Source organism: Choloepus didactylus, chromosome 8, assembly GCF_015220235.1.
Source record: "Choloepus didactylus isolate mChoDid1 chromosome 8, mChoDid1.pri, whole genome shotgun sequence".
NCBI lineage: Eukaryota > Metazoa > Chordata > Mammalia > Pilosa > Megalonychidae > Choloepus > Choloepus didactylus.
Window position 1 is genome coordinate 133,926,323 of NC_051314.1, and position 25,851 is coordinate 133,952,173.

The 25,851-nt window shown below is 40.6% G+C and overlaps 2 protein-coding genes across 3 annotated transcripts in view; one reads left to right on the forward strand and one right to left on the reverse strand.

Moving 5' to 3' along the window:
• Window positions 1–25,851, reverse strand: part of LOC119542938 (aldo-keto reductase family 1 member C1 homolog) — a 390,984-nt gene that overhangs the window by 42,899 nt on the left and 322,234 nt on the right. The gene's annotated exons all lie outside the window — the stretch shown is intronic.
• Window positions 3,599–25,836, forward strand: LOC119543231 (aldo-keto reductase family 1 member C1 homolog). Of its 2 annotated transcripts, XM_037847976.1 has the most exons (9): window positions 3,599–3,754; window positions 5,800–5,967; window positions 7,215–7,331; window positions 8,579–8,656; window positions 11,470–11,592; window positions 21,685–21,794; window positions 22,697–22,862; window positions 23,819–23,901; window positions 25,533–25,836. In XM_037847976.1, the coding sequence occupies exons 1-9, from the start codon at window positions 3,671–3,673 to the stop codon at window positions 25,573–25,575; spliced, it is 972 nt and encodes a 323-aa protein (XP_037703904.1). In that variant the 5' UTR covers window positions 3,599–3,670; the 3' UTR covers window positions 25,576–25,836. The 2 variants fall into 2 exon arrangements, with proteins under 2 accessions (XP_037703904.1, XP_037703905.1); XM_037847977.1 differs by lacking the exons at window positions 22,697–22,862; window positions 23,819–23,901; window positions 25,533–25,836 and adding an exon at window positions 22,355–22,690.

A 25,851-nucleotide genomic window follows, 5' to 3' on the forward strand; every position in this document is an offset into this window, starting at 1 on the left:
CCTTTATTGTACCCATACTGAATCTCTTTAGTACTGAACCTTTCTCCAAGTCTCTCTGTCCTTTCTTTGTTTCTCTGTCTGTAGGGCTCCTTTTAGTATCTCCAGTAGGGCAGGTCTCTTGTTAGCAAATTCTCTCAGCATTTGTTTGTCTGTGAAAAATTTAAGCTCTCCCTCAAATTTGAAGGAGAGCTTTGCTGGATAAAGTATTCTTGGCTGGAAATTTTTCTCACTCAGAATTTTAAATATATCGTGCCACTGCCTTCTCGCCTCCATGGTGGCTGCTGAGTAGTCACTACTTAGCCTTATGCTGTTTCCTTTGTATGTGAATTGCTTTTCTCTTGCTGCTTTCAAAACTTGCTCTTTCTCTTCTGTGTTTGACAGTGTGATCAGAATATGTCTCGGAGTGGGTTTATTTGGATTTATTCTATTTGGAGTTCGCTGAGCATTTATGATTTGTGTATTTATGTTGTTTAGAAGATTTGGGAAGTTTTCCCCAACAATTTCTTTGAATACTCTTCCTAGACCTTTACCCTTTTCTTCCCCTTCTGGGACACCAGTGCGTCTTATATTCGGACGTTTCATATTATCTATCATATCCCTGAGGTCCATTTCGATTTTTTCAATTTTTTCCCCATTCTTTCTTTTATGCTTTCATTTTCCATTCTGTCATCTTCCAGGTCACTGATTCGTTGTTCAACTTCCTCTAGTCTTGTACTGTGAGTGTCCAGAATCTTTTTAATTTGGTCAACAGTTTCTTTAATTTCCATAAGATCATCCATTTTTTTATTTAGTCTTGCAATGTCTTCTTTATGCTCTTCTAGGGTCTTCTTGATCTCCTTTGTATCCCGTACTATGGTCTCATTGTTCATCTTTAGCTGCTCTAGATGCTGTGTCTCTTCTGATCTTTTGATTTGGGTGCTTGGGCTTGGGTTATCCATATCATCTGGTTTTTTCATATGCTTTATAATTTTCTGTTGTTTTTGGCCTCTTGGCATTTGCTGAACTTGATAGGGTTCTTTTAGGATTTGTAGACCAATTGAAGTCCTTATCTCTAATTTATCAGATCTACAGCTTCGTGGAGTACACTTTCTCTAACTAACCAGCAGGTGGCGTCCACGAGCCACCTGTTCTCCACAAGCCATTTCTCCCCTGCTTAGCCTTTTTGGTGAGTGGGGGAGTGAGTCTTGTGGAGTCCAACTGGTGTACCAAGCTTGCGTGTGTAGTTGGTGTTGCCTGCCCTGTATATGGGGCATGTTTCTGGGCAGTCAGGGAGGGGGGGGTGGCTCTAACAATCAAATCTCCCTGGTGATCCTAGAGTTTTAAAGCTGCTGCAATAGTCTAATCCTTCAGTTCAGTCCTGCCACATTTTGTCTCTGCCACTGACCCACAAGTCCTTGATATTGGCGTATGGCTCCTGAGACTTGCAAGTGGGCCCCTCTTCCAGGCTGTGCACCCCGGGTCCTCTGTTGAGGGATGACTGTGCTATGTCACAGGTGAGTGCCGTCCCCCCAGGGCAGTTCTGGGCTGCTGGGCTGTGTAGGGAGGCTCCCAGTCTGCTGAAATGATGGCTGAATGGGGCTTTGTTAATTCATACTGCTCCACCTTCCCAACTCTGGGACAATCAGCTGAGGTTGCAGGGAAGGCTAATGTCCACACCCAGTTTTGTGGTGTGTGCCTGTTATTTGAAGCGCTTCCATCACACTGGGTTGTCTGGGGCAGCTCTGGGCTATGGGGCTGGTGACAGGCAGGAGTGTTTCCTGTCCACCAGGATGATGGCTGTGAGCAGATACCCCCATTTTCTTGGGAAGTTGTGGTGTTTAATGAATTTTCTCAGCCACTGGATTATTGCCTTTTGTCTCAGAGCTCTCTTAGTTCTGCTCTTGTCTTGACCTGCCCAAATTGCAAGTCTTTGAAGCTTTCTGTATTGGGCTTCTTAGAGTAATTGTTTTAGAAAAAGAAAAAAGGATTTAAAAAAAGGCCCTCCTTATAGATCTAATGGGTTATTGAAATGCTAAGAGACAAAGCAATTAGGGCCATTAAGGAAAGGTCCACAGGGCAGAGAGATCAGCTTTTCTTCGGGATTTGCATATGAGCCTGAGGGCCTGAGCTCTGCCCTTCCCCTTTCTATGTTCACCAGAACTCCAAAAAGCCTCCGCTTTTATTTTGGAGTTTTTCGTGTTGTTTTTTTCTATGACTGTCTCCTCTCTGCTGGGCTGGCTGCTCTCAGCTTCTCTGGTGTCTGGTTTCAGTCTATCAATGGTTGGAGTTTGGATCAGTAGAATGAGTTTCCGATAAGCGCTGCCACTGCAGTTCTCCCTTCTCCTTCCCGGAGCTGACAGCCCCTCCTCCCACGGGACTGAGCCTGGCAGGGAGGGGTGCGGGTCCCCTGGCCACAAAAACTTACAGATTTTGTGATCTCAGCAGTTCCACATTTTCATGAGTGTTGTATGAAGTATGCCCAAAGTCAGATTGCTCTGTGGTGTCCAGTCCACGCAGTTCCTGGCTTTCTACCTACTTTCCTGGAGGAGTAACTAAAACATACAGCTCACCAGTCCGCCATCTTGCCCCGCCTCTCCGCCATGTTCTTTTTTCAATCGTTTTTATAACTAACTGCTGGGGAGGCATGCCTTCCTTTCAATCACTTTATATTTTGTTGTTATTATCATTCTCCTTATATCATATGTAAACTTCCCTTTTGACTGATCACATTAAAAGCATTTTGTCCTATATTTTTGGATTTTTCTTAAGTACCATGTTAAATGTTTAGTTTTTAGGCTCCATAATATTCTAATATATTCATACATCATAGCTAATCTAACCATTCCCAGGTTGATAACAATTTGTTTCCAATTTTTTTCTCTTATGAATACCGCTGAGCAAATTCATAGATTCTATAAATTTTTTTCTACATTTTTTGACAGTTTATAATAATATTTTAAAAGTTACATAATTGGATCAAATACACAAACAATTCTAAGGCTCTGGTTGCATATTGTACAATGATGTCCAAAAACTGTTAATCATTTACACTACAATGAGTGACCTGTCAGACTGTGTTTGTATTGCACCTTGTCCAGATTAGATTATTTTATTACAAAGTAAAGAAAGGAAAAACAGAAACAATTTGATCAATGAAAAAGGTAAAAATCTAATTTTTTTTTTATTTTAGTACTTTAGATTATTTTTTGAGGCTGAACTTTTGAAAAATGCTCATTAGACTTTCCTTGAATTTGTGGGTGTGTGTTGTATCTTTAAATGTTTTAAATTATGTGTTATCATAAAGGTATTTCACAAAGACGAAAAAGGAAAAAATATAGTTGCTTTCTGGAGGGTTCCGGTCTGAGAAACTGACAATACTTGTTTAGTAAATCTCTTCAAATAATTTAGGATAATGGGTGGTAAAGTGAAGACAATAAATAGTCTCACAACTAATAATGATCTCTGTATCACTTAGTGTATAAACTCATGTATACTCTCTGATGAAAAAAAGAAAACCAAGTGATAAGATGCCACTTCTATCTCTCTCCATGAAATGTGGCTTTAAGCACAGCCCCTCCCACCACACTATCTGCCAACAGTTGAGCAGGGCAGTGGGGCGTTGTCTTAGCATTGCTCATAAATCTGGTGAGGTGGAGGAAAGAAGAGTTTTAATCCTGAAGTGTGAGAGGAGATGGATCTCAAACATCGTTGTGTGCAACTAAACGATGGTCGCTTCATTCCTGTACTGGGACTTGGCACCTATGCACCAGAAGAGGTAACAGTAGAGGATTTGGGTTTGAGGGTTCAAATGAAACTAGCCCTAAGGAGGGTGGCTGCCCACCTGGGTTGTCGTAGAACCCTGTTTCTGGGTGACTCTGGGGAACCCCTTGGTCTCCGGTTCACCAGGCTAGAGCCATTTCATGGACAGACTTGGGTCAGGGCTTTGGGGTCTCCTGGTGTGGTCACCTACAGATTATCCTGGGCTTGGCTTTACCTCCTGTTTCCATTTTCAGAAGAAATGAACCTCAGCAGGCAGGGCACTTGCTATCAGCCTCCTGCTTTGAGGTTGAGTGCAATCAGGAGCTTCTCTGTACTTTTTATACTTCAAGAAATCTTTCTCCCTACCCAGTACACATGGGCCAGAGAACCCGTGTTGGAAGGGGCCCTGGACTTGAGGGTGTGTGCTAAACGCTGGGTGGTGGTGGGGTGGAGCAGCTGTGGGGTGGGGCAGCCTGGTGAGCAACAGGCTGAAAACAGAGCAATTGGCATGTTTCCTCCTCCTCTCCCTGAAAAACTCAGCCTGACAGGGAAATATGACATCTTTTTAGGGGAAGTGCTATCTTACCACAGTAAGTCTTCAGTACTTCGTCCTCCATAAAATACTTCAGGTTGGAAGGAAATAGAGTTCTTCCTCTCACCTGAGTGGGCAAAGGGGACAATTCTGTAGAATGGAAACCATACAACTGGCATTCCAAATTACTATTTCTCACGACTTAACTGCATAACAACAGACAATCTACTTAACATTGAGTCACATTATGCCCACCTGTACTATAGACAGAAAATTTTAACAGACGATTTGAACAACAGGGGCCAGGCCTTGTTTTCTTAGTCATGCAATGGGGGATGAAGAAGATGGAAAGATCGTGGATAACATGGAAGCTTCAGCCTTGCAAACCTCCATGTGCTGTAAGCCCAAGGAAAAGTGCATGGGAGAGCAGCAGAGGTGGTTGAGGTTCAGCATCTAATTCCTTGTAATTATGCTGAACAAGGAAAGCTTTTGATATACCTTAACAACAATGAAAGAAAACATTTGCTTCATTTGTCTTTTGTCCATTATCATATGCACTTTAAAGGTTTTTTCTAACTTTGGTAGACAAGCTTTTAATTCCAATTTCTCCAGAATTACATCTTCTCTCATTGAATTGGCTTTGGATTTCAGGCTTATGTCTACCTTACTAATCCCTTACAAGCTGTGGTTAATTTCTTCCGTATATCTATATCCTCAGAGTTTCATTTTCACTCCTACTGTATAATTCTGTCATGCAGCTAGAGTGACTGTGCAGAAATGAATTAACATAGCAGTCGGCTCTCCTTAGAACTGCCTGCTTAAAAGCTTGACACTTGGGTGGAGTCTAGGAACTTGGGTTTGGGAAGGTGTCTAGCATCCCTCTAATTGATAAATGTGGTTAAGTGTGTCTAAAGTATAGAAAAAAATGAGGTTTATGCTGAATATTTGCTTTCCTTCTAGGGGAATGGATTTTTGGTATATGCCAGGCAAAGCAGTCCTATATGAGTAGCCTCCTGTAGAAAGTCTGGGCATTGAATCTGTGATGGGCTTTGCTGGTAGAAAGTGTTCCCCATGTGCTGTCAAATTTGATGCTGGAGAGATTAAGCTTATTCACTATGTCTCCCTTTGAAGTACTTGAACTTTTGTGACTGGTTCCTCTGAGCTTTGCCACATGGACCATTTCCCTTTGCTCATTCTGTTTTGTATCTTTTCACTGTAATAAATCACAGCTGTGAATACACCTATATGCTCAACCCTGTGAGTACGTCTAGTGAATCACTGAACCTCAGGGTGGTCTCAGGGAACCTCAATGCTAATGAGCAGCCATTCCATTTTTCCAGGGCTGAAGGGGTTCCTGGGATGCACAACTTTTGATGCTAAACCTGGAAAAGTCCCAGACAAACTGGGACGAGTGGTCACCCTATATACAAAACTAAGACAAGACACAGGGGAGTGACTGATTCTGGTGAAGGCCACTGTTGGGGCATGGCTTCCTGTCAATCAAATGGATCTCCTTTTTGCTCCTCTAGGTTCCAAAGAGTAAAGCACTGGAGGCCACCAAGTTAGCTATTGATGCTGGGTTTCGCCATATTGATTCTGCCCTTCTGTACGGAAATGAAGAGGAGGTTGGACAGGCCATTCGGAGCAAGATTGCAGATGGCACTGTGAAGAGAGAAGACATATTCTACACTTCAAAGGTGTGTGTATATTTTGCATGTGAGTATCTGCACACTGTGAAACATGATTATGTGTGTAAATGAGAAGTTATATTCTTTGAGTAACTGTTTTGTGAATTGTGCTTGTTCATACAACTTTTATTCACACATATATGATGGGTTTCTCATGGTTGCTGTGTTCACATTTTGTGACTTCACTTCATACTAAAATCACTTAATTCTTCTGAGCTTCAGCCCAGGCTGTAGAATTTGGCATGGATTATAGCACTGACAGATGTGTGATCACCTATGGCTTTCCTTCTCATCTATTTGACTTTGTAAAATTTCTTAACATTCTGAAGTTCACACCTTTGCCAATAAGAGAGAGCAATGTAAGAGAGCTATTTGAGTACTAAACAAGATATAGCTGAAGTTTCTTGTATTTTTTTCAGCACATATTACCATGTTGAAACCAATTTTTCCCACAAGTATATATATAAAAGGAATACTATGAGAATGGAACTAAATAAATTGCATGAACATGTTTTGTAAGCTCTTTAAAACATAATACAGATGACAGACATTACTATTATTTGGTGATGACTTTTACCCTTAAGTCATTTCCTTCCATTGTCCAGTAGATGTACTGACAATCCACTCAGAAAAATAATAGTTTATATGAATATGTCAAATTAAAAGGGAACCCAGGATGAAAGGAATTTTGTTCCATGTGTTCATCAAATGTTCAACCAGTGGGAAACCTGTGTAAATATTGGATAAAGTAAACCAATCTAGGAGTTAGCTTTAAAGCCCTTGGAAACTACATGTGGGAAACAAGTTTGTCTAGTACCTTAGTGGAACTGTCCCAGTATGGCTATTATTCAGGACTATATACATACTACACACATAATATATATGCAAGAATTCCCATTCCTACATGTTTTCATGTGGCATTGTTTCTATTTTTTTCTGTGTACTTTGATCTTTATCCTCTATTTCAGTTCAAAATTTTCTATATCAATCTTTGATTGTTAGACTCACATAATTTAAAGGATAATAATAATGAGGTAATATTCTGAATAAAACCTAAAAATTAGTTCTGTTCCTACTGATTACATTCAAGGTTTATCAATGACCCAAGTTTAACTTAAAGTCAGTAGTGATGGCAAACAAGATTCACTTTGGAATATGCTAAACTACTCATACTACACCGGTTACCTAGTTTCTTATCTCCTTCACTAAGTCAGCTAAAGTGTTAACTCAACAGGTCTTTTCTTTGACCTCTGCAGCTTTGGGTCACTTTCCTTCGACCAGAGTTGGTCCGACCAGCCTTGGAAAGCTCCCTGAAGAAACTTCAGCTGGACTATGTGGACCTCTACATTATTCATTTCCCAGCAGCTCTGAAGGTTTGTAATTTGCATGATCGAACCAATTTCACTGCCTCTAGCACCATGACCTTCATCTTGCATAAATGATTGTATTATGCTTCTTTAGGAGCATTTAGGAATTATGAAACTGGGGAAGAATCTTAAATAATTCACTTTTAATTTAATAATGTTTATATCCTGAGTTCCCTCCTCCATGACTCCAGGAGATTAGAGTTCAAACAGATAAAGCCTCTGCCTCAAAATCTTGAGGAAATAACTGGGTGGGTCCAAGGCACAGACCTAATTATGGCTCCTGATCTCTTGGGGAAGTTCACAGGCACAGTTTCAAGTAGCTGTGGTGAGCACTGAAACTGCCTCATGTTGGTGCACAGGGAGTTTTCCTCATCTCCCCCAATTTCAAGCTGAAAGGGGCTTGTTGTGGCTCACTCTGGGTGGGTCTAGAACCGGCAGCCTCCACAGGGACCTGCAGCCCTTTGCCCCTAGTGTTGGCACCACTTCAAAGTAGGGCTTTGTGGCCTGCCCTTAGGCACGAATGACTGTGCTGTATGGGACTCTTGATTAAAAGTAGCAGAAATCTTATCAAGCTAGGTTGTGCAAAAGAAAGAGTTTATTTGGTTACGTAGATGGGAGGTCCAAGGCAGAGCTAGATTTAGTGATTCAAAGTTGTTTTCAGAAATGTCTCTTTCTCTCCATCTCTTATGTGTGCCTTCCTCCAGGTCAGCTTTATTTTTTTTCCCAGCATGTTCCAATGGTGGCCTACAAGCCCTTAGGGCAGGTGAAGGCTTGTGGGGATTAATACTTGAGAACATCTCTGGCTCTTCCAGCATCCATATTAATCATGAAAAGAACCTAGTGTTTACCACTGACTCTTCATGTGTTCAGGGAATAAGAAGTTCTTATTGTCAGCCTGGGGCAAGTTGACAATGCACTTTGGTGGAAATAAAGGTGATATAACTGACTGACTTTTCAGGTGAAGCTGGGACATTTCCTAAATCTGAGGGGCAGACTGAACTAAGTCCCCTTTGGGACCAAAGACAAAGGATATTCAATAAAACATAATAGATGGAAGAGATTATAAGAAGTCTGTCTCCTAAAAGTCATTCCTTACAACTACCTACTCCCACCACTTTGCAGAAATTAGTATCTGGAAAGCTGCTCCCCTACCTTGTGGAGCTTTAGTGTCCTAGCTCTAGATGCACATGACACCACGATGAGGGGCAGAGCATTATTTCGTGGCCTCCCTGAAATGACTGCTTCTATTCCAGCCTGGAGAGGAACTTCTTCCAAAAGATGAACATGGAAAATTCATATTCGACACAGTGGATCTCTGTGCCACGTGGGAGGTGAGTGCAGCTCCTCAGAGGACTGAGCTCAGACAAGAGCCAGGAGAGGCGACATGATTCACTCCTCCACCAGTGAGAACTTGGGAGGGTCGCTAGACAGCCCTCAACCCAGTGTTTTCAGATTATAGTCAGGAATTGGACAAATTATCCCAAAGTTCCCTTGAAGTTCTAACATAGACTTAGTCCTTAGTAGCAGTTTCCTGGCTACACAGTGGACCTTCCTTTACAGAGGAAGCTGACACTGCAACATGCCTATCAGGGCAGCAAGCAGAAAAATCTTTCTTTGGTTATCAGAAGAGAGAAATTATTAATCTCTTAGAAGGGTACAGCAACTTGGACAACAGATTTATAGTTATATTAACATTATCACTTTCACCAATCATGTGCTGCCAAGAATATACAGTGTGGGGCACATCCAAAATTACAGAAAAGCCATAGGAATTAGGACCGTCAATTACAGTCCAACCTCTAGCTTAGACTTCCACTGGAAATGAGAGTAAGCATGGGTAACTCTAATGGACCCTCTCACAGGCTTTGACAAAGGGAAATTAATTTTTTTCTGAAAAATCTTGCTATCCTGAGTAAATGTGATTCCTGGGAATGTCTTTTACCATGAAACTAGGTAGCAGCTTCACTCATAGAACAGAATTTTCTTTGATAAATTTAATCAACAAGAAGAACATGTCCTGTTAACTCAATGACTGCCGATGTCTTACTCTTCCTCCAGTGTCCATTGCTCCTCTTTGAGTAAATGAATCACTGCACCTGTCCTAGCAGGAGATGAGGGAGAGATTTCCCACTGACTTTCCCCTTGCTCTGGCTCCCTGCCTAGTGCCCATGCTACAATTTCTTATTCTGTTTGCTGTACCAGTATATGCTTTACTATTTCTCAACCTACTTTTCTATAATCCAGCTGAAGGCATTCTGACAATTTTTCTTTCTTATGTCTGCTACATAGACTTGGAATTATGACATTCATCTATTAATCTGTTATTCTAAATATGTTTAACAAACAGGTATTATGTGTGGGGCATATGGGCAAAAAAAAGTCCTTGCCTTCATGTTCCTACATCAAGTCAGAGGAGACAGACAATAAGCAAGGTGAAAGTAAATATAAGTTTGTCAGATGGGCATCAGTTATTTGTAGAAAAATAATGGAAGGTAAGGAGGATGGGGAGTCTCATAGAAGAGGTAACTGGGAGGGGGGAATCTGGTATTTTACAGGCTTTGAAGTGAAATCCTCAGTTAAAGGGAGACATTTGAGAAGAGGTGTACCAAAAGGGATGAGTCATGTGGATATATAGGGGAAGATAATCTGGGGAGAGGAGACAGCTAGTTCAGAGGCCTTTGGGTGGTAGAGTGCCTTGAGTTCAAGAAAACAGTGAATTCTGAGAAGACTGGAAAAGGAAAGAGGGGCAGTTGATGAAGTCAGAGGGCAAACGGGGGACCAGATCAAGGAGGGTCTCTTAGAAAGGACATCTTTTTACTCAGGATGAGCTTGGAAGCCATTAGAGGGTATCACCTGATTTAGTTTTTAATAAGATCACTATATATTTTCACTAATGCAGTAGTCAATAACCACATGAGGCTATATAAATTTACATTAATTATAAATCATTAGTATGAAAATATCAGTTCTTGGTAACTAATTTCACTTGGCTAATAGCCTCATTTGTCTAGTGGGTACCACATTGGACAGGATAGACATGGACTATTTCCATTATCAGAGACTGTTCTATTGAAGAGCACTGCATATAAACACAGCGGAATACAGACTAGAGGGATAAGAGTGGAAGCAGGGAGACCAGCTAGTAGGTCATTGAAATATGGAGATAAGAAACAAAAGTATTATAGCATAGAAGCAGTGAAGGTGGTGAAAATTGATTGGATTCTGAACCTATTCTGAGGGCAGAGATCACAGAATTTGCTGATGTAATGAAAGAAGGGTGTGAGACAATGAGGACGATTAACCCTTCGGTCCTTGAACCAAGGACATAGGAGGGTTGAGCTGACATTCCCTGAGATTTGGAGGACTTCAGGAGGAACAGGTTAGGAGGAAGATCAGGAGCTCTGTTGAGGACTTGTTCAGTATGAGCTGCCTATTTGACACCCAAATGACAATAATGAGTAGGAAGGTGATCCTGGAAGTCTATCAATATCAAGGTCTTGGGATAGGTGTGGGAGGGGATATCAACTTGGGAGCCTTGGGCAAGCAGATGGAATTTAAAGCATGAATCTGGATGAGATCAATACAGAGCAAGAGAAGATACAGAAGAGACAAGTTGTGAAGCCTGATCATAGAGGCTTCCAGTATTAGAGTTGAGAAAGATGAAACTCTAGCACAAGGAAAATCTAGGGGATTAGAGGACCACCAAAATAGTTCATGGCCTAGAAGCAAGTGACAAAAGTGTTTTAAGGAAAAAATTTTCAACTGTGTCTGTCCAGCGCTTCTGCTAGGTCAAATGAGATGGGCTCCATTGGATTTAGCAATTCAGGATCTTGACAAAAGCTCTTTGGTAGAACAGTGACAGGGAGAATGTTACCAGAATGTTAAAGAGACAAAGGGAGGGGAAGCATAGGGATCAGTGAGGATAAGCAGCTCTTCCCCTCACTGTACAACTAAAAGAAAGTCATTTCTTTCTATTTAATGGATCTTCTTCACTGTTGATCTTATTACCTCTTTCTTCTTTGAGGTAAAGTCTCTCAGCTACATGGTCATTTGCTGACATTTGTTCTTATTAACAGTGCTGTCTTTCATCATTTCCTGACTTGTAGCCAATTTACGAAAATCCTTCACAACCCCTTCCTCCCAGGCCCTGGAGAAGTGTAAGGACGCGGGATTGACCAAGTCCATCGGCGTGTCCAACTTTAACCACAAGCAGCTGGAGAGGATCCTGAACAAGCCAGGTCTCAAGTACAAGCCTGCCTGCAACCAGGTGAGCAGCCCCCTCAGCCCACCAGGGCTTTCCCTTTTCTGTTCTTCACCCCTTCTTCCTGCACTTCTGCCAGGTGACTATGCACATTCCCTCCTACTCACCTTACCTCTGTGACCAGACTAGAGAGGATGTCATCTCTCTAGAAGGGCAGGGATAGAATTCAGAATTGTATCTGAGCTTGATAAAGTCTTAGGGAAAATGGTGGGGAGATCTTAGCACTAATTTATATGAAAGAATTTACAGAAAGGGAAAGAGATCAAGGAGGGCAGGAAGACTTAACAACACCTTTAGGAGGAAGATGGGCAGTTACCCAAGCTTTAAACATAGCCAGCAACTGGGTGGGTGAAAGTGATTTGGAAGGAATTGCATATAGTAAGGAATCCAGCAATCATGGAAGAGTGGGTATCAACAAGGAAAGAGTGAAAATAGACCCTATAGGTGTTATGGGTTTGTGTTGCATTTGGAGCCTGAGTTTTTTGTCCCAGTTCTTGACCAAGGAAGCATACATATGGTGAAAATTAACATGAATCTATTAAAGTAATCCAGGTTTGACGGATGAGGTCACCAGTTTATGGTGATGATAAAGGTGGAGGAAACCAATTCTGAAGGGCTTTTTACAGCTAGGGAGCGAAGATCTTGTGACTGATTAAATCTTAATCTGGTTCTCCTCCCTGCATTCTACCACTGAATTAAGTGTCTAAAATATGTATTCTGAGACTGGTTCTTTGTGGTAACTTAGTTTTTAAGACTTGGAACCTAGGAGTGGTAGAGCATCCTAGATTGGACAATATAATTACAAAATTCCAGGATATGTTTTTGATATATAGTAAAACGTCACCATGAATTTAAATAGGAACATATAAAATTTTATTGGATTTAGCATTAATTTTACCCCTAACTTTTTTAATGCAATTTTATTGATGTATATTCACATACTATGCAATCTTCCAAAGTGTACAAGCAATTGTTCACTGTATCATCACATAGTTGGGCATTCATCACCACAATCAATTTTTTGAACATTTTCATAACTCCAAAAACTAAGAATAAGAATAAAAACAAAAATAAAAGAATAAAAAAGAACACCCAAAACATCTCATACACCTTTCTGCCCCCCGTTATTCATTTACTTTTTGACCTACTTTTTTCTACTCATTTGTCCATACACTGGATAAAGAGAGTGTGAGCCACAAGGTTTTCACAATCACACAGTCACAACGTATAAGCTATACAGTTATACAATCATCTTCAACAATCAAGGATACTGGATTGCAATTCAACTGTATCAGGTATTTCCTGCTAGTTATTCTAGTACACTAAAAAGGGGTATCTATACAATGCATAAGAATAACCTCCAGAATGACTTCTCAACTCCATTTGAGATCTCTCAGCAACTGAAACTTTGTTTTGTTTAATTTCTCTTCCTCCTTTTGGTCAGGAAGCCTTTCACAATCCCACGATGCCAGATCCAGGCTCATCCACAGAAGTCACACATCCCACACTGTCAGGGAGATTTACACCCCTGGGAATCATTCCCAAATAGCTGGGAGGGCAGTGAGTTTACCAGCCGAGCAGGCTTAGAGAGAGAGGCCACATCTGAGCAACAAAAGAGGTTCTCTGGGGGTGACTTCATAAGGGCAAGCCCCAAGATAAAGGACTTGGCCTACCTCCATGGTAGACCCAGTGCCTGCAAGAGTATCAGGAGTTCCCCAGGTGGGGAAGTTTAATGTTTCTACATTTTTCCCCAGGCCCTCAAGAGGGCTTTACAAATACTTTTTATTCTCTGCCCAAATTACTCTGGGATGTATCAGGGTTTCATGCTAACCTGAAAACAACAACCAGATCTCACCCCCATTCATGGTTCCACGTAATTATGGTGTTTGAATAAACTGACCATTCAAGTTAAATAACATAGTGTGCTACAGAAAGTAGGGATTTTGCACCAAATAAACATCTCTTCCTTTGGTCTCAAACAGAAGTTGAGGTTTTAAAACACAGTCAATATCATCCTTTTCCCTTTAGTCTGGTTTAGTCCATTTCATTCATATCTCTAATTGAAGTCTGATCTGTTTTTCAGCTTTCTTAACATTTGCTGAATGGGTAATGCTGACATTCATAGCTGCCAAACTGTGACTCTTAGTCTCAGGTGTCACACAGATACCCAAAGTTACAGGGACTGACCAGCTCAGCATCTCAGAATACAGAGATAACCATTACAACTCATGAACAGATGTGACTGCTGTGCTCTAAGAGCTTACAATCTAGGGACCTTTACCATAAGTCTCCTCCTGATAACCTATGCTCTCAGATTTAATTCTCAGAGCTTACACATTATACATAGTCCATATTAGTGAGGAATTATAATCTTTGTCTTTTTGATTCTGGCTTATTTCATTCAACCTACTGTCCTCAAGGTCCACTCACCTAGGTGTATACCTCACAATTTCATTTCTTCTTGCCGCCACTCGGTATTCCATCATATGTATACACCACAGTTCCACATTCTGTTTATCTGTTGATGTACCTTTAGGCCACCTCTAACTATTGAGAATCCTGAACATAGCTACTATAAACACCAGTGTGCAATGTCCACTCACGTCCCTGCTCTCAGTTCTTACAAGTATATAACCAACAATGGGGTTGCAGGACCATATGGAAACCCCATAGTTAGCTTCTTGTGGAATCAACACGCTGCCCTCCAGCTGCACCATTCTACTTCCCCACCAACAGGGAAAAGGTACATCCCTCTCTCCACATTTTCTCCAGCACTTGTATCCCTCTGTTTATTTTTTAACAGTTTTATTTACATCCCATAGAATCAACCCTAAGTGAACAATCAATGATTCCAAGTATAATCACATAATTACACATTTACCACCAAAATCTATGAGAACATTTCCATATCTTCCCCAAAAAAAGAGGAAAGGAGAAAAAATAATGAATAAAAATACAAAAGATAGAAGAAAAATAAAGACAAAATACAATGAAATGGACAGACAACATCATCACGACCAGGAATCTCAAATCATTCCCTTATATCTCCGTCTTACACATATTTAGCTTTGGTATGTTGCCTTTGTTACAATTAATGGAAGCATCTTACCATGTTACCATTAACTATAGACTCTAATTTGCATTGATTGTGTATTTTTCCCTATACCATCCAATTTTTAACACTTGCATTGTTGACACTCATTTGTTCTCTCTCATTTAAAAACATTTTTATGTTTGTACATTTAATCACCATCATTGACCACTCTACGTTTCGCTAAGTTATACAATCCCAGTCTTTATCTTCTATCTTTCCTTCTGGTGTCTTACATGCCCCTAGCCTCCCTCTTTCAAATGTACTCACACTTATCTTTTGCAGAGTAATTACAATAATGTGTTACCATCACACACTATTATGCTATCCATTCCATTTCTCGATCTATACAGTCCATACTTACCTTTTGCAGAGTATTTACAATAATGTGTTACCATCACACACTATTATGCTATCCATTCCATTTCTGGATCTATACAATCCATACTGTTGAAACTTCTGTACTCCTTCAGCATCAAATGCCCAATCTCCAACCTCTTTCTATCTCCTGATAATCTGTGTTCTCAACTCTCAAATTCTGATCATCAATGTTAGTCCATATTAGCAAAGCAATACAGTATCCATAGTTTTGTTTCTGGCTAATTTCACTCAACATAACATCTACTGTCTACCTTTTCGTCTTTTGGATTTTATATTTTATATTTTATATCTTATTTTATTTTTATTTTTTCCTCTCTCTCTCTTTTTAGCCTTACTGATAGTCTTCATTTAAACACTCTTCTCCAAACCTCTCTCTCCTGTCTTTTTCTATCTGCCTGTAGTGCTCCATTTAGTATTTCTTACAGAGCAGGTATCTTGTTCACAAACTCTCTCAGTGTCTGTTTGTCTGAAAATATTTTTAACTCTCCTTCATTTTTGAAGGACAGTTTTGCTGGACATACAATTCTTGGTTGGTAGTTCATCTCCTTCAGTATCTTAAATATATCACACCACTGACTTCTCGCCTCCATGGTTTCTACTGAGAAATCCACACATAGTGTTATTGACCTTCCTTTGTATATGATGGATTGCTTTTCTCTTGCTGCTTTCAGAATTTTCTCTTTGTCTTTGACATTTGATAGTCTGGTAATTATGTGTCTTGGAGTCAGACTACTTGGATCTACTCTGTTTGGGGTACGCTGTGCTTCTTGGATCAGCAATTTTATGTCTTTTATAACAGATGGGAAATTTTCAGTGATTATTTCCTCCATTATACTTTTGTCCCTTTTCCCATCTTTCTTCTGGGACACCCATGGCACGTATATTTGTGCACTGCATGTTGTCATTCAGGTACCTGAGACCCTGCTCACATTTCTCCATGCTTTTTCCTATCTGTTCATTTGTGTGTAGGATTTCAGCTGTCATGTCCTTCAGTTCATGAATCCCTTACTTCTGCCTCTTCAAATCTCTCATTGTATTTCTCCACTGTGTTCTTCATCTCTTCTTTTGTGCCTTTCATTCCCATAAGTTCTGCCAATGTTTTTTTTTTCAAATTTTCCAGTTCTTCCTTATGTTTACCCAATGTCTTCTTTATATCCTTCATCTCTTTTGCCATATCTTCCCTCAACTTGTTGATTTGATTTTTGAATTCATTTAGGAGATTTGCCTGTTTAGTAATTAGTTGTTTCAATTCCTGTATCTCAGTTGAAGTGTAAGTTTGTTCCTCTTAGTGGGCCGTATCTTCCTTTTTCCTAGTGTGATTTGTAATTTGTTGTTGTCTAATATGGTTTCATTGATTATCCCAATCAGATTTTCCCCAAGCAGAAGGGCCCAGGTCTCAGAAAGAGCCTGTATTTAGTATCAGGTTTCCATGAGGGTGAGACCCAGAAGATTGTCAAACTTTCCCGTGAGGCCTCTAGACTGTGCTTTTACTATCCTACCCAGCAAGTGGTGCTTGTCAGCCCACAGCTCCCCACCAGCATAGAGAGGTGCGGTGTATTTCATTCTCAGTGGAACCTGTCCCAGCCAGGGAAGGAGGGTGTCAGAAGTCAATCTTAGGCTGTTTCTGGTTCCCCCCAGCCCAGGACCCAAGGTCTGAGTTCTCCGAGGGAGGGCTGGCACTTGAGCTGGCCACTGCCCTGCCCTTTTCTTGGGGAAGATAAGCACTTTAGGGAATTTTTCTCCTACACTTGAGTTTTTTCTTTGACTTGGACTGTCTTAACTCCACCCTTGCCAGGGTCAATGCTGACAACTGAAATTGCCTGAGGGTTTCTCTAATGAGACACTTAGAATGATAGGGGGAGAAAGGGAGAAAAGCAAGAAGTCCCATTTTTAGAGCCAGACCCCAGCCCTCCAGATCACCAGGCAAGAACACCTGTTCATGGGACACAGCACTTTTCAGTATTCTGAGCTTAGTGGACTCCAAAAGCCTGTGTTTCTATTTATTTAGGGTTTTCTTTCCCATCAGCTCTGCCTCCTCTCTGCCAGGATAAAGCTCCAGGTTCCCTTCCTGTTTGCTCTGGGTTTATCTGTGCTCATAGCATGTATTCAGTAGTTCAAATTTGTTAATTAAAACTTCAGTTAGAGCTTGGTTGAGCTACATTTCCTTGCTCCCAGCAGGGACTGCTTCTTTTTCCCACAGTGAGGTTTGCAACTAAGCCTGCTGTGCCAGTGGTGGAGGGGCACCAGCTCCGCAGTTTTGGGATCTCTGCTTACAGTTCTACGCTGCAGTCTCAGCCATTCCACCCATTCCAGGCTGGTGTATGATGTTGTCCAGTAACAGATGTCTCCCTATCAGTTGTTCGAGACTATTTTCTAGTTTTTCCTGGCTACTTACTAGTTGCTCTAGGGACTAACTAAATTCCACACCTCCCTATGCTGCCACCTTGCCGTGCCTTTACCCCAAAGTTTTTAATCAAAAATTTCAAGCAAAGAAAATTTTTTAATGGTATAGTTAACATATATATTTTACCCCGATATCAAAAATAGTTTCATTTTGCTCTATTTGCAAAAGATATGTGTGTGTGTGTGTGTGTGTGTATATATATATATGTGTGTGTGTATATATATATGTGTGTGTGTGTGTGTGTGTGTGTGTGTGTGTGTGTATGGTATGTATGGATCCATATGTGTCATGTTTACTGAACCCTTTCAGAGTAAGTTATGGTCATGACACTTCACCCCATCTACCTCATGCTGCATCTCGTAAGAATGAAAATACTTTCCCACAAATTCAGAGTTCTATTATCTTAACTAAGAAAATTAACAGCAATTCTCCATCATCTGCTATCCACTTCATAGTCATTTTTCCTCATTTGTTCTAATAATGCCTTCTGTTTCTGCTTCTTAAACCAGGATCCACTGAAGCTCACATATTACTTTTTAATGTCTTTTAAGCTCTTTTAATCTGCAGCCATTGCTCAAGCATTTCTTATACTGACAGGTTTTTGTCAAATATTCTGGATTTATCAGTTTGTTGCCTTGTGATCCTAAGAAACCTGTTTCTCTAGTACATGACTCCATACAATAGGAGTTACATCTGATGACTGAAGAGATTGAGGTTAAACATTTATGGCAAGAAAATTTCATCAAGAAGTTGAGTCCTTCCAACTGTACTCCATGACAGATTCTCCTGCTATTAGTGAGACTACATTTCATCTCTTGGTTAAACTATTGGTAGTAAGATCTACTCTATAACATATGTTTTTCTCTTTGCAATTGCCAACTGTTCTAGTTTGCTAATGCTGTGGAATGCAAAACACCAGAGATGGATTGGCTTTTATAAAAAGGGGGTTTATTTGGCTACACAGTTACAGTCTTAAGGACATAAAGTGTCCAAGGTAACACATCAGTAATCGGGTACCTTCACTAGAGGATGGCCAATGGCATCCGGAAAACCTCTGTTAGCTGGGAAGGCACGTGGCTGGCGTCTCCTCCAAAGTTCTGGCTTCAAAATGGCTTTCCCCCAGGATGTTCCTCTCTAGCAAGCTTGCTCCTCTTCAAAATGTCACTCACAGCTGCACTGAGTTCCTTCTCTTTCAGTCAGCTCATTTATATGGCTCCACTGATCAAGTCCCACCCTGAATGGGTGGGGCCATGCCTCCATGGGAGTATCTCATCAGAGTCATCACCCACAGCTGGGTGGGGCATATTCCAAGCAAATCTAATCAGCATGAAAACGTCTGCCTCACAAGACTACATCAAAGATAATGGCGTTTGGGGGACACAATACATTCAAACTGGCACATTCCACCCCCTGGACCCCAAAATGACATTATCTTTCCAAGTACAAAATACATTCGTTCCATCACAATATCACAGAAACTTAAATCATTTCAGTGACAATAGTTAAGTACAAGATCCTATCAAAATCAATTACAGGCGTAGTGGGTCCTAAGGCATAATTCTCCTCTACCTTTGGATCTGTGGACTTAGAACAAGTTATATGCTTCCCATATACAAAGGAGGGACATTCATAGAATAAACATTCCCATTGCCATAAGGAGAAAGAGTAAGGAAAACAGGGTTAACAGGACCAAAACAGTTCCTAAAACCCACAGGACAAATTCCATTAGAATTCAAAGTCCAAGAGTCATTAACAGAATGATGTTGCATCCTTGGGGCTTGAGAGAGCGGGAGCCTAACCCTTCCTAAGGGCCTTTTTGGCAGCCCTTTCCTCTCCAAATACTTAGGTGAGTGCTCCAACATATCCACACATTGAGGAGACCACCTTCTCGGCCCCACCCTCCTCAAACATTGGGGCAGCTCCCGGATTCCCTTCCATCTCTGGGGCACATGCTCAACCCCTTCAGAACAGTGTGGTGGCAGCCAGGCTCTCCCCAATTCCCTGGGAATGTGCTCCACCCCCTTTGGGGCTTGGGGTGGCAGGACATTTCCCAAGCATTGAGGTGGAAGGCCCACCCTCAACCTCCAGGGCAAACTCACCCTTTCCATGTGTGTGGGCTGCTCCACTCTCCCAGCCCGAGACCTCTTGACTCCAGACCTCAACCTCCATGGCTCTGTCTTTGAAGAAATTTTTCCTTCAGTTTGTTCCTTGTCTGTCTTCTCCAGTCCAGATTGGCAATGGCTCTGTCTGTAAAGATCTCACAAAAATTCTGTTGGCTTCGCATGAAGCATGCAGGGGTCAAAGCCATCAGACAACAAGAGTTTCCACAAATCCTTTCTGGATAATTCCATCTCCAATCTTGGCTTGTACTGAAATGGCGGCTGGGTTCCAAGTTTGGTTACATCCTCACGTTGGGCTGTAGCTTCTGAGATTCCACCCCCTGGAAGCTCATAATTTTCCAAGCCATCAGCGTCTGGTTTCTTTGAACCCAAGAGTTCAGTTCTAAGTTTATCTCTCTCCGCTCGCATTTTACTATAAGCTGCAAGAAGAAGCCAGGGTACATCCTCCACATGTAGTCTGGAGATCTCCTCAGCTAAGTATTCCAGGTTGTCGCTTTCAAATTCTTCCTTCCATCTGACACCAGGACTCAATTTTGCCAAATTCTCTGCCACTTTAAAACAAGGATCACCTCTCTCCCAGTTCACAACAATACAGTCATCATTTCTGCTCAAGTCCTCATCAGAAGTATCTTTAGAGTCCATATTTCCATAAACAGTCCCTTTAAAGCAGTTTTGGCCTTTTCTATCAAGCTCCTCACAATTCTTCCAGAATCTTCCCCTTATCCATTTGAAAAGCGGTTCCAACATGTTTGGTATTTGCAGACTCAGCAGCAAAAGCACCCCACTTTTCTGGTACCAAAATCTGTTCTAGTTTGCTAATGCTGCAGAATGCAAAACACCAGAGATGGATTGGCTTTTAGAAAAAGGGGGTTTATTTGGCTACACGGTTAGTCTTAAGGCCATAGAGTGTCCAAGGTAACATATCAGTAATCGGGTACCTTCCCTGGAGGATGGCCAATGGCATCCAGAAAACCTCTGTTAGCTGGGAAGGCATGTGGCTGGCGTCTCTCCAAAGTTCTGGCTTCAAAATGGCTTTCCCCCAGGATGTTCCTCTCTAGCAAGCTTGCTCCTCTTCAAAATGTCACTCACAGCTGCACTGAGTTCCTTCTCTTTCAGTCAGCTCATTTATATGGCTCCACTGATCAAGTCCCACCCTGAATGGGTGGGGCCATGCCTCCATGGGAACATCTCATCAGAGTCATCACCCACAGCTGGGTGGGGCATATTCCAAGCAAATTTAATCAGCACGAAAACGTCTGCCTCACAAGACTACATCAAAGATAATGGTGTTTCGGGGACAGAATACATTCAAACTGGCACACCAAGTAACATGGTGGGTGGTAATTTGGCAACCCCTACTTTTCACCTAAGGGTTTAAATCCAACTAAGATTTTTCACAATTTCATTGGTTTTTGCAAGTAATAATTTTCTATTTTTTATCACTTCTTTTGCTTTTCTTAGTATACATTTTCCTACAGTAAAAAATTCTTTCATTAACTTAGGAAAAGCTACAGTTACAGGTATTAGACAAGGTAAGGTTAATTTTACCCTTTAATTATCAGTATTCTACTGAGTACTGTAAAAATCACATTCAATGTTGACAAATATTTTTTGTACCCTTTCTTTCCCTCTCTCATCATTATGAACTCATAGAATTCTATTGATTCAATGAGATGAGGAATGCAGTAGTAAATAGTCCATTTGATGATCATGTCTACAAAAATGTACCCAATGGGATCCTCCCAAAAGGGTCTGCTTGTCTTTTCTACATGCCCTCTTATGTCTTAGGATGATTTCTTCCTTTCTGCCACAATTTGATTTCCAAAGCTCAAATGGTTCTTCCCAACATCTATCCAGAATTAGCCGTTTCTCCTTGTAAAAGACAAAAGTATTTAGAACAAAGACCTGGCAATGGTTTGGCCTTCCCAGTAAACAGAGATAGAAAATTTATCTTAGTTCAAGTCGTTTGTTCATGTTGATATTTTCAGATCCTTTTAAGCTCTGCAGGATTTCTATTCAGCTTCTTTGACTTTCAACCCTTCACTTACATTTTAAGGTGATCTTTCCTATAATCTGACACATTTCTGTCTTGCATTCCACAGGTAGAATGCCACCCTTATCTCAACCAGAGAAAGCTGTTGGACTTCTGCAAGTCAAAAGATATTGTGCTTGTGGCCTACAGTGCTCTGGGATCCCACCGAGAAAAAAAGTGGTAATGAGGGCAATGGGGAGTTTACCTAAATCCCCGTTAGAGAGAAACCATTTTTAATCACACTAAACTCTCTTCCCTAGAGATAACTCTCACTTATCTGTTTAAAGTGGTGGATAGGGACTGCAGAAATAGTCCTCTTTAAGTCCCACAATCAGGCCTATTGCTTATATGGTATATATACGTGGTTATAATTTATGTAATAATACATATATGCATTGAAATCTACATAATCCAAAAGGTGAGACCAAAAGCATAAGCTCAAATGATAATTCTGACACTTATGAGCTGATTAACACAGTTTAAGTTCCATTTCCTAAAACCTTCAGTTACTTAATCTCTGAATAAAATAAAATATTATGTAACTCCCAGGTATATGAGACCAGAAAAAAATTACCATCTGAAAGCATTTTGAAAACTTCTGTGGAAATATTACACATTATACTTAAATATGAGAATGAATAGTTCTCATTTGGAGCTTGCAAGATTTTCAACAATATGTTACAGAAGTTAAAATAAGTATCATCCAAATCTTCCCATACAGTTTCTTGTCCTTCTTCTAGGGCTCTACCAAGAGAATAAATACAGCCAACAGGAAGTAGAAAAGGAAAATTCAAGGGTCTGGAACCATTGTTCACAAAGTGAAGCACACATAAAAATTCCCTGGAGGGCTTGATAAAACACTGACTGTTGGACCCCACATGTGGGGCTCTGATTTAATACATCTGGAGTGAAGTACTAGAATTTACATTTCTAATAGGTTCCCAGGTGGTATAGTGCTGCCAGCCTAGAGACCACATTTTGAACCACTGGTCTAGGATAGATCGATCCCCTTAGCCTGGGAGGAGCCTCCTGGTAAATTGAATACTGAGCCACAATATTCAGCCTTTCTGCCTTCCTCCCAGGGTGGACCAGAACTCGCCTGTTCTCTTGGATGATCCAGTGCTTTGTGCTATGGCCAAAAAGCACAAGCGCACCCCAGCCCTGATTGCCCTTCGCTACCAGATCCAGCGTGGGGTCGTGGTCCTGGCCAAGAGCTTCAGTGAGAAGCGGATCAGAGAGAACATGCAGGTGAGGAGCAGGGCTGTGGGCCCAGGAGGCCTCAATATTATCCCACGTGTGTTCTGCTTTGTAAGCATCTCAGCACATCTTTGGGCCATGTTGACTTCCCTAACGTTTCCTACGCATATGTTTCCCATGTGTGTTCCCAAATATTTCCTCTTTTTCTACAACATCAAGAGAGGCAGGATGGCCAGATAGAAAGGGGACTGAGCAGAAACCAGAGATTAGGATTCTCACCTTATTTCTATAATTTACCCTATCGCCGTGACCAAGTGACAATTCATGTTCTTCATTTCTAAAATAACAAATTTGGATTAGGTGAACTTATTAGGTCTCCAAATTTCTCAGATATATTTGCCAGATCCCAGTTGAGGCTCTGAGCCATACGTGTCCACCAAACCAGACAGAATGGACAATCCCCCCTTACTTCCTTGTTCTCTGAAGTGTGAAAACCATACTCCCAATCACAAACTCTTCTTCCTTGAGTTCCTACAGAAAGCGGTCCAGTGTGTGCCTGTTCCAGGGACAGCAGTGTTTCATTCACATTCAAACATCCTCTCAATTCCATAAATGTTTGGGAATACTATCACTATGAAAAAGTAAAGATTAATTTATAACAAAAGACACCTTTACACTACGGAATCTTTCTATATGAGACAATTTTATGTATTTCAATTCAGTCAACTCTTTTTATATAATCCCTTAGAGCATTTTATAATTTTCTTCTGAAATTCCTTGTACATTTCCTGTTAAACTGATACATAGGTAGTGTATCTAACTGTTGCCATTACAAATGGGATGTTTTCTATTTTAATTTCTCATGAGTTTTGGATTTATTGATTATTCTTTATTAATTTTGTACCAGACACACTATAATTTCTTTTATGATGATGATTTCTCTGGCTTATCCAGATTGACAATTATAAGATCTGAATATAATAAATGTTTTCCTGCTTCCCTCATAGGTTTTTGAATTCCAGTTGACACCAGAGGACATGAAGGTCTTAGATGGACTAAACCAAAACATGCGCTATATCAATGGTCAATTGTAAGCGACTTTAATTATTGCTTTGATCTTTTTTCAGATGAGGAAAGTAGGAGAGCTCTGAAAATCTGCCTAAACACCAGGAAGGCAAAGTCCAGTTTGAGACAGGGAAGGCACAGGAGGTTTCCTGACACTGAGACCAGATTCACCCTCGGCTCTGTTTATATTCTGCTAGATGCTGAGCAGGGCCACAGTCAACTTGCACCTCCACACACACTCCTCTGCTCTCCTCACTCCATATCACTTTCCAGAACACCCCCATTTCATTACTGAGTCTCCATCTCCCCTGTCGGCCTCTAATTTCTACAACAATATGGTAGAAATACACAACGCAAATTCCAAATGTAGCTCAATTTTTTCAAAGTCAATGAGGCCCAATGATCTTCTTCTTCCAAACCTGCCCTCTTCCTTGTGATGAGAAAAGGCATCTCCATCATTCCCGTCACCCTCAGCATGTTATAATTCACTAGGACCTGTAAGCTTTATGTCTTCAATAATTTTCAAATTTTCCCTTCCTTTTCATCTCATGTAACTGCAGGTCCCAAACACTAAATTTTGCATTTTCCTCTTGCAAGGCTAGACTTGGGGGTGTGTGTATAAACTGCTGGTTTTAATTTACTGAATTATGGAAATCTCAGTGCAGATAATGAATATGTTAAGAGAAGAAACATTTAAAACCAAAGAAAGAGTGTCAAGGCAAAACCTCCATTGTTGGAGAGAATTTGCAGCCAATACATACTCACTACTCATTCATGCTCTAAGGTTCCAGGTTTGTGAAAAAGGATATGTATTACAAATTATGGAAAGCCACTGGGAATTTAATTCATAATAAAAATCATACGATAATGTATAAATGAGCAACAATGACACTAAGTCCTCAACTACTCAAAAATTGGTAAATATCCTATTACCATTGCTAATTGTTGGTAGTATAGAGAATAGAATAGGGAACTAATGCAAAAAGAACAGGAGACTCAGAAGAAACTAGCAATTCTGGCCACCAACTAAATATTTTAGTAATAACCATTTTTCTATCACTTTATATTATGTATTGTCATTACTATATAGAGATCATGCTTACAGTATAGTACTCTCCTTGGATATGGGGCCGTATCCTTTACATGTCATTGTATCCATTTGTGAGTCTGACATACTATTTTACATGTGGTAATCAGTTTGTACATAATTAATGAATTCATAAAATGGAAGTGAAATTGCCATCAGCAACCTGTATCATCTTAAAATACTTAATGGTGCTGAGCGTGTACCTAGACTTCTTGTTTATAACAAGGCAGAAAGATTTTCTGTTTTCAGTGAGAACTCAAAATTTTAAAAACCATGAAATGTCTGTTTGTTTATAGATGTAGCTAAGGGAGGAGAATCATTTGAATATTTGCAGTAGTTCATCTCTGTGTTCAGTTGCAGCCAAGGGAATATAATTTGATTAACTATTTTTAACAGAAACTGTATTATAACATCAGTTTTATGGAAGCTAGAAAGAGAGACTTTATAAATAGCCAGGAAATAAAATTTTGAAATTTTGACCTCATGTTAAGCTTCATAGAACCATGTTTGTGTCGACCTATAAATACAATCATGGCTGCCACATTACCCATTGTTCTTTCTCCGTTTAGTGTCATTGGCCACCCTGAGTATCCATTTACTGAAGAATATTAGCACAGAACCCTGCACCATGCTTTCTACCAGGAGCTCCTGTGTGTGCCAAGTGATGCGGGAAACTTCTCACATGCTGCTGATTAGAGACATCGCCTCGGGTTAAATCCATGCTGCTGAGCAACTCACACTCAACTAGACTCAAGTCTGTAGGAAAGGCATTAAACTCTTCTTGCTTTGTGAAAAAATAGGATTTAATTTTTCGCTAAGATTCTTACCTGCTCCAGTCTCTGTCTCCATTACTTCTGTTTTGGCTCCTTTTTTTTTTAAATTTTATTT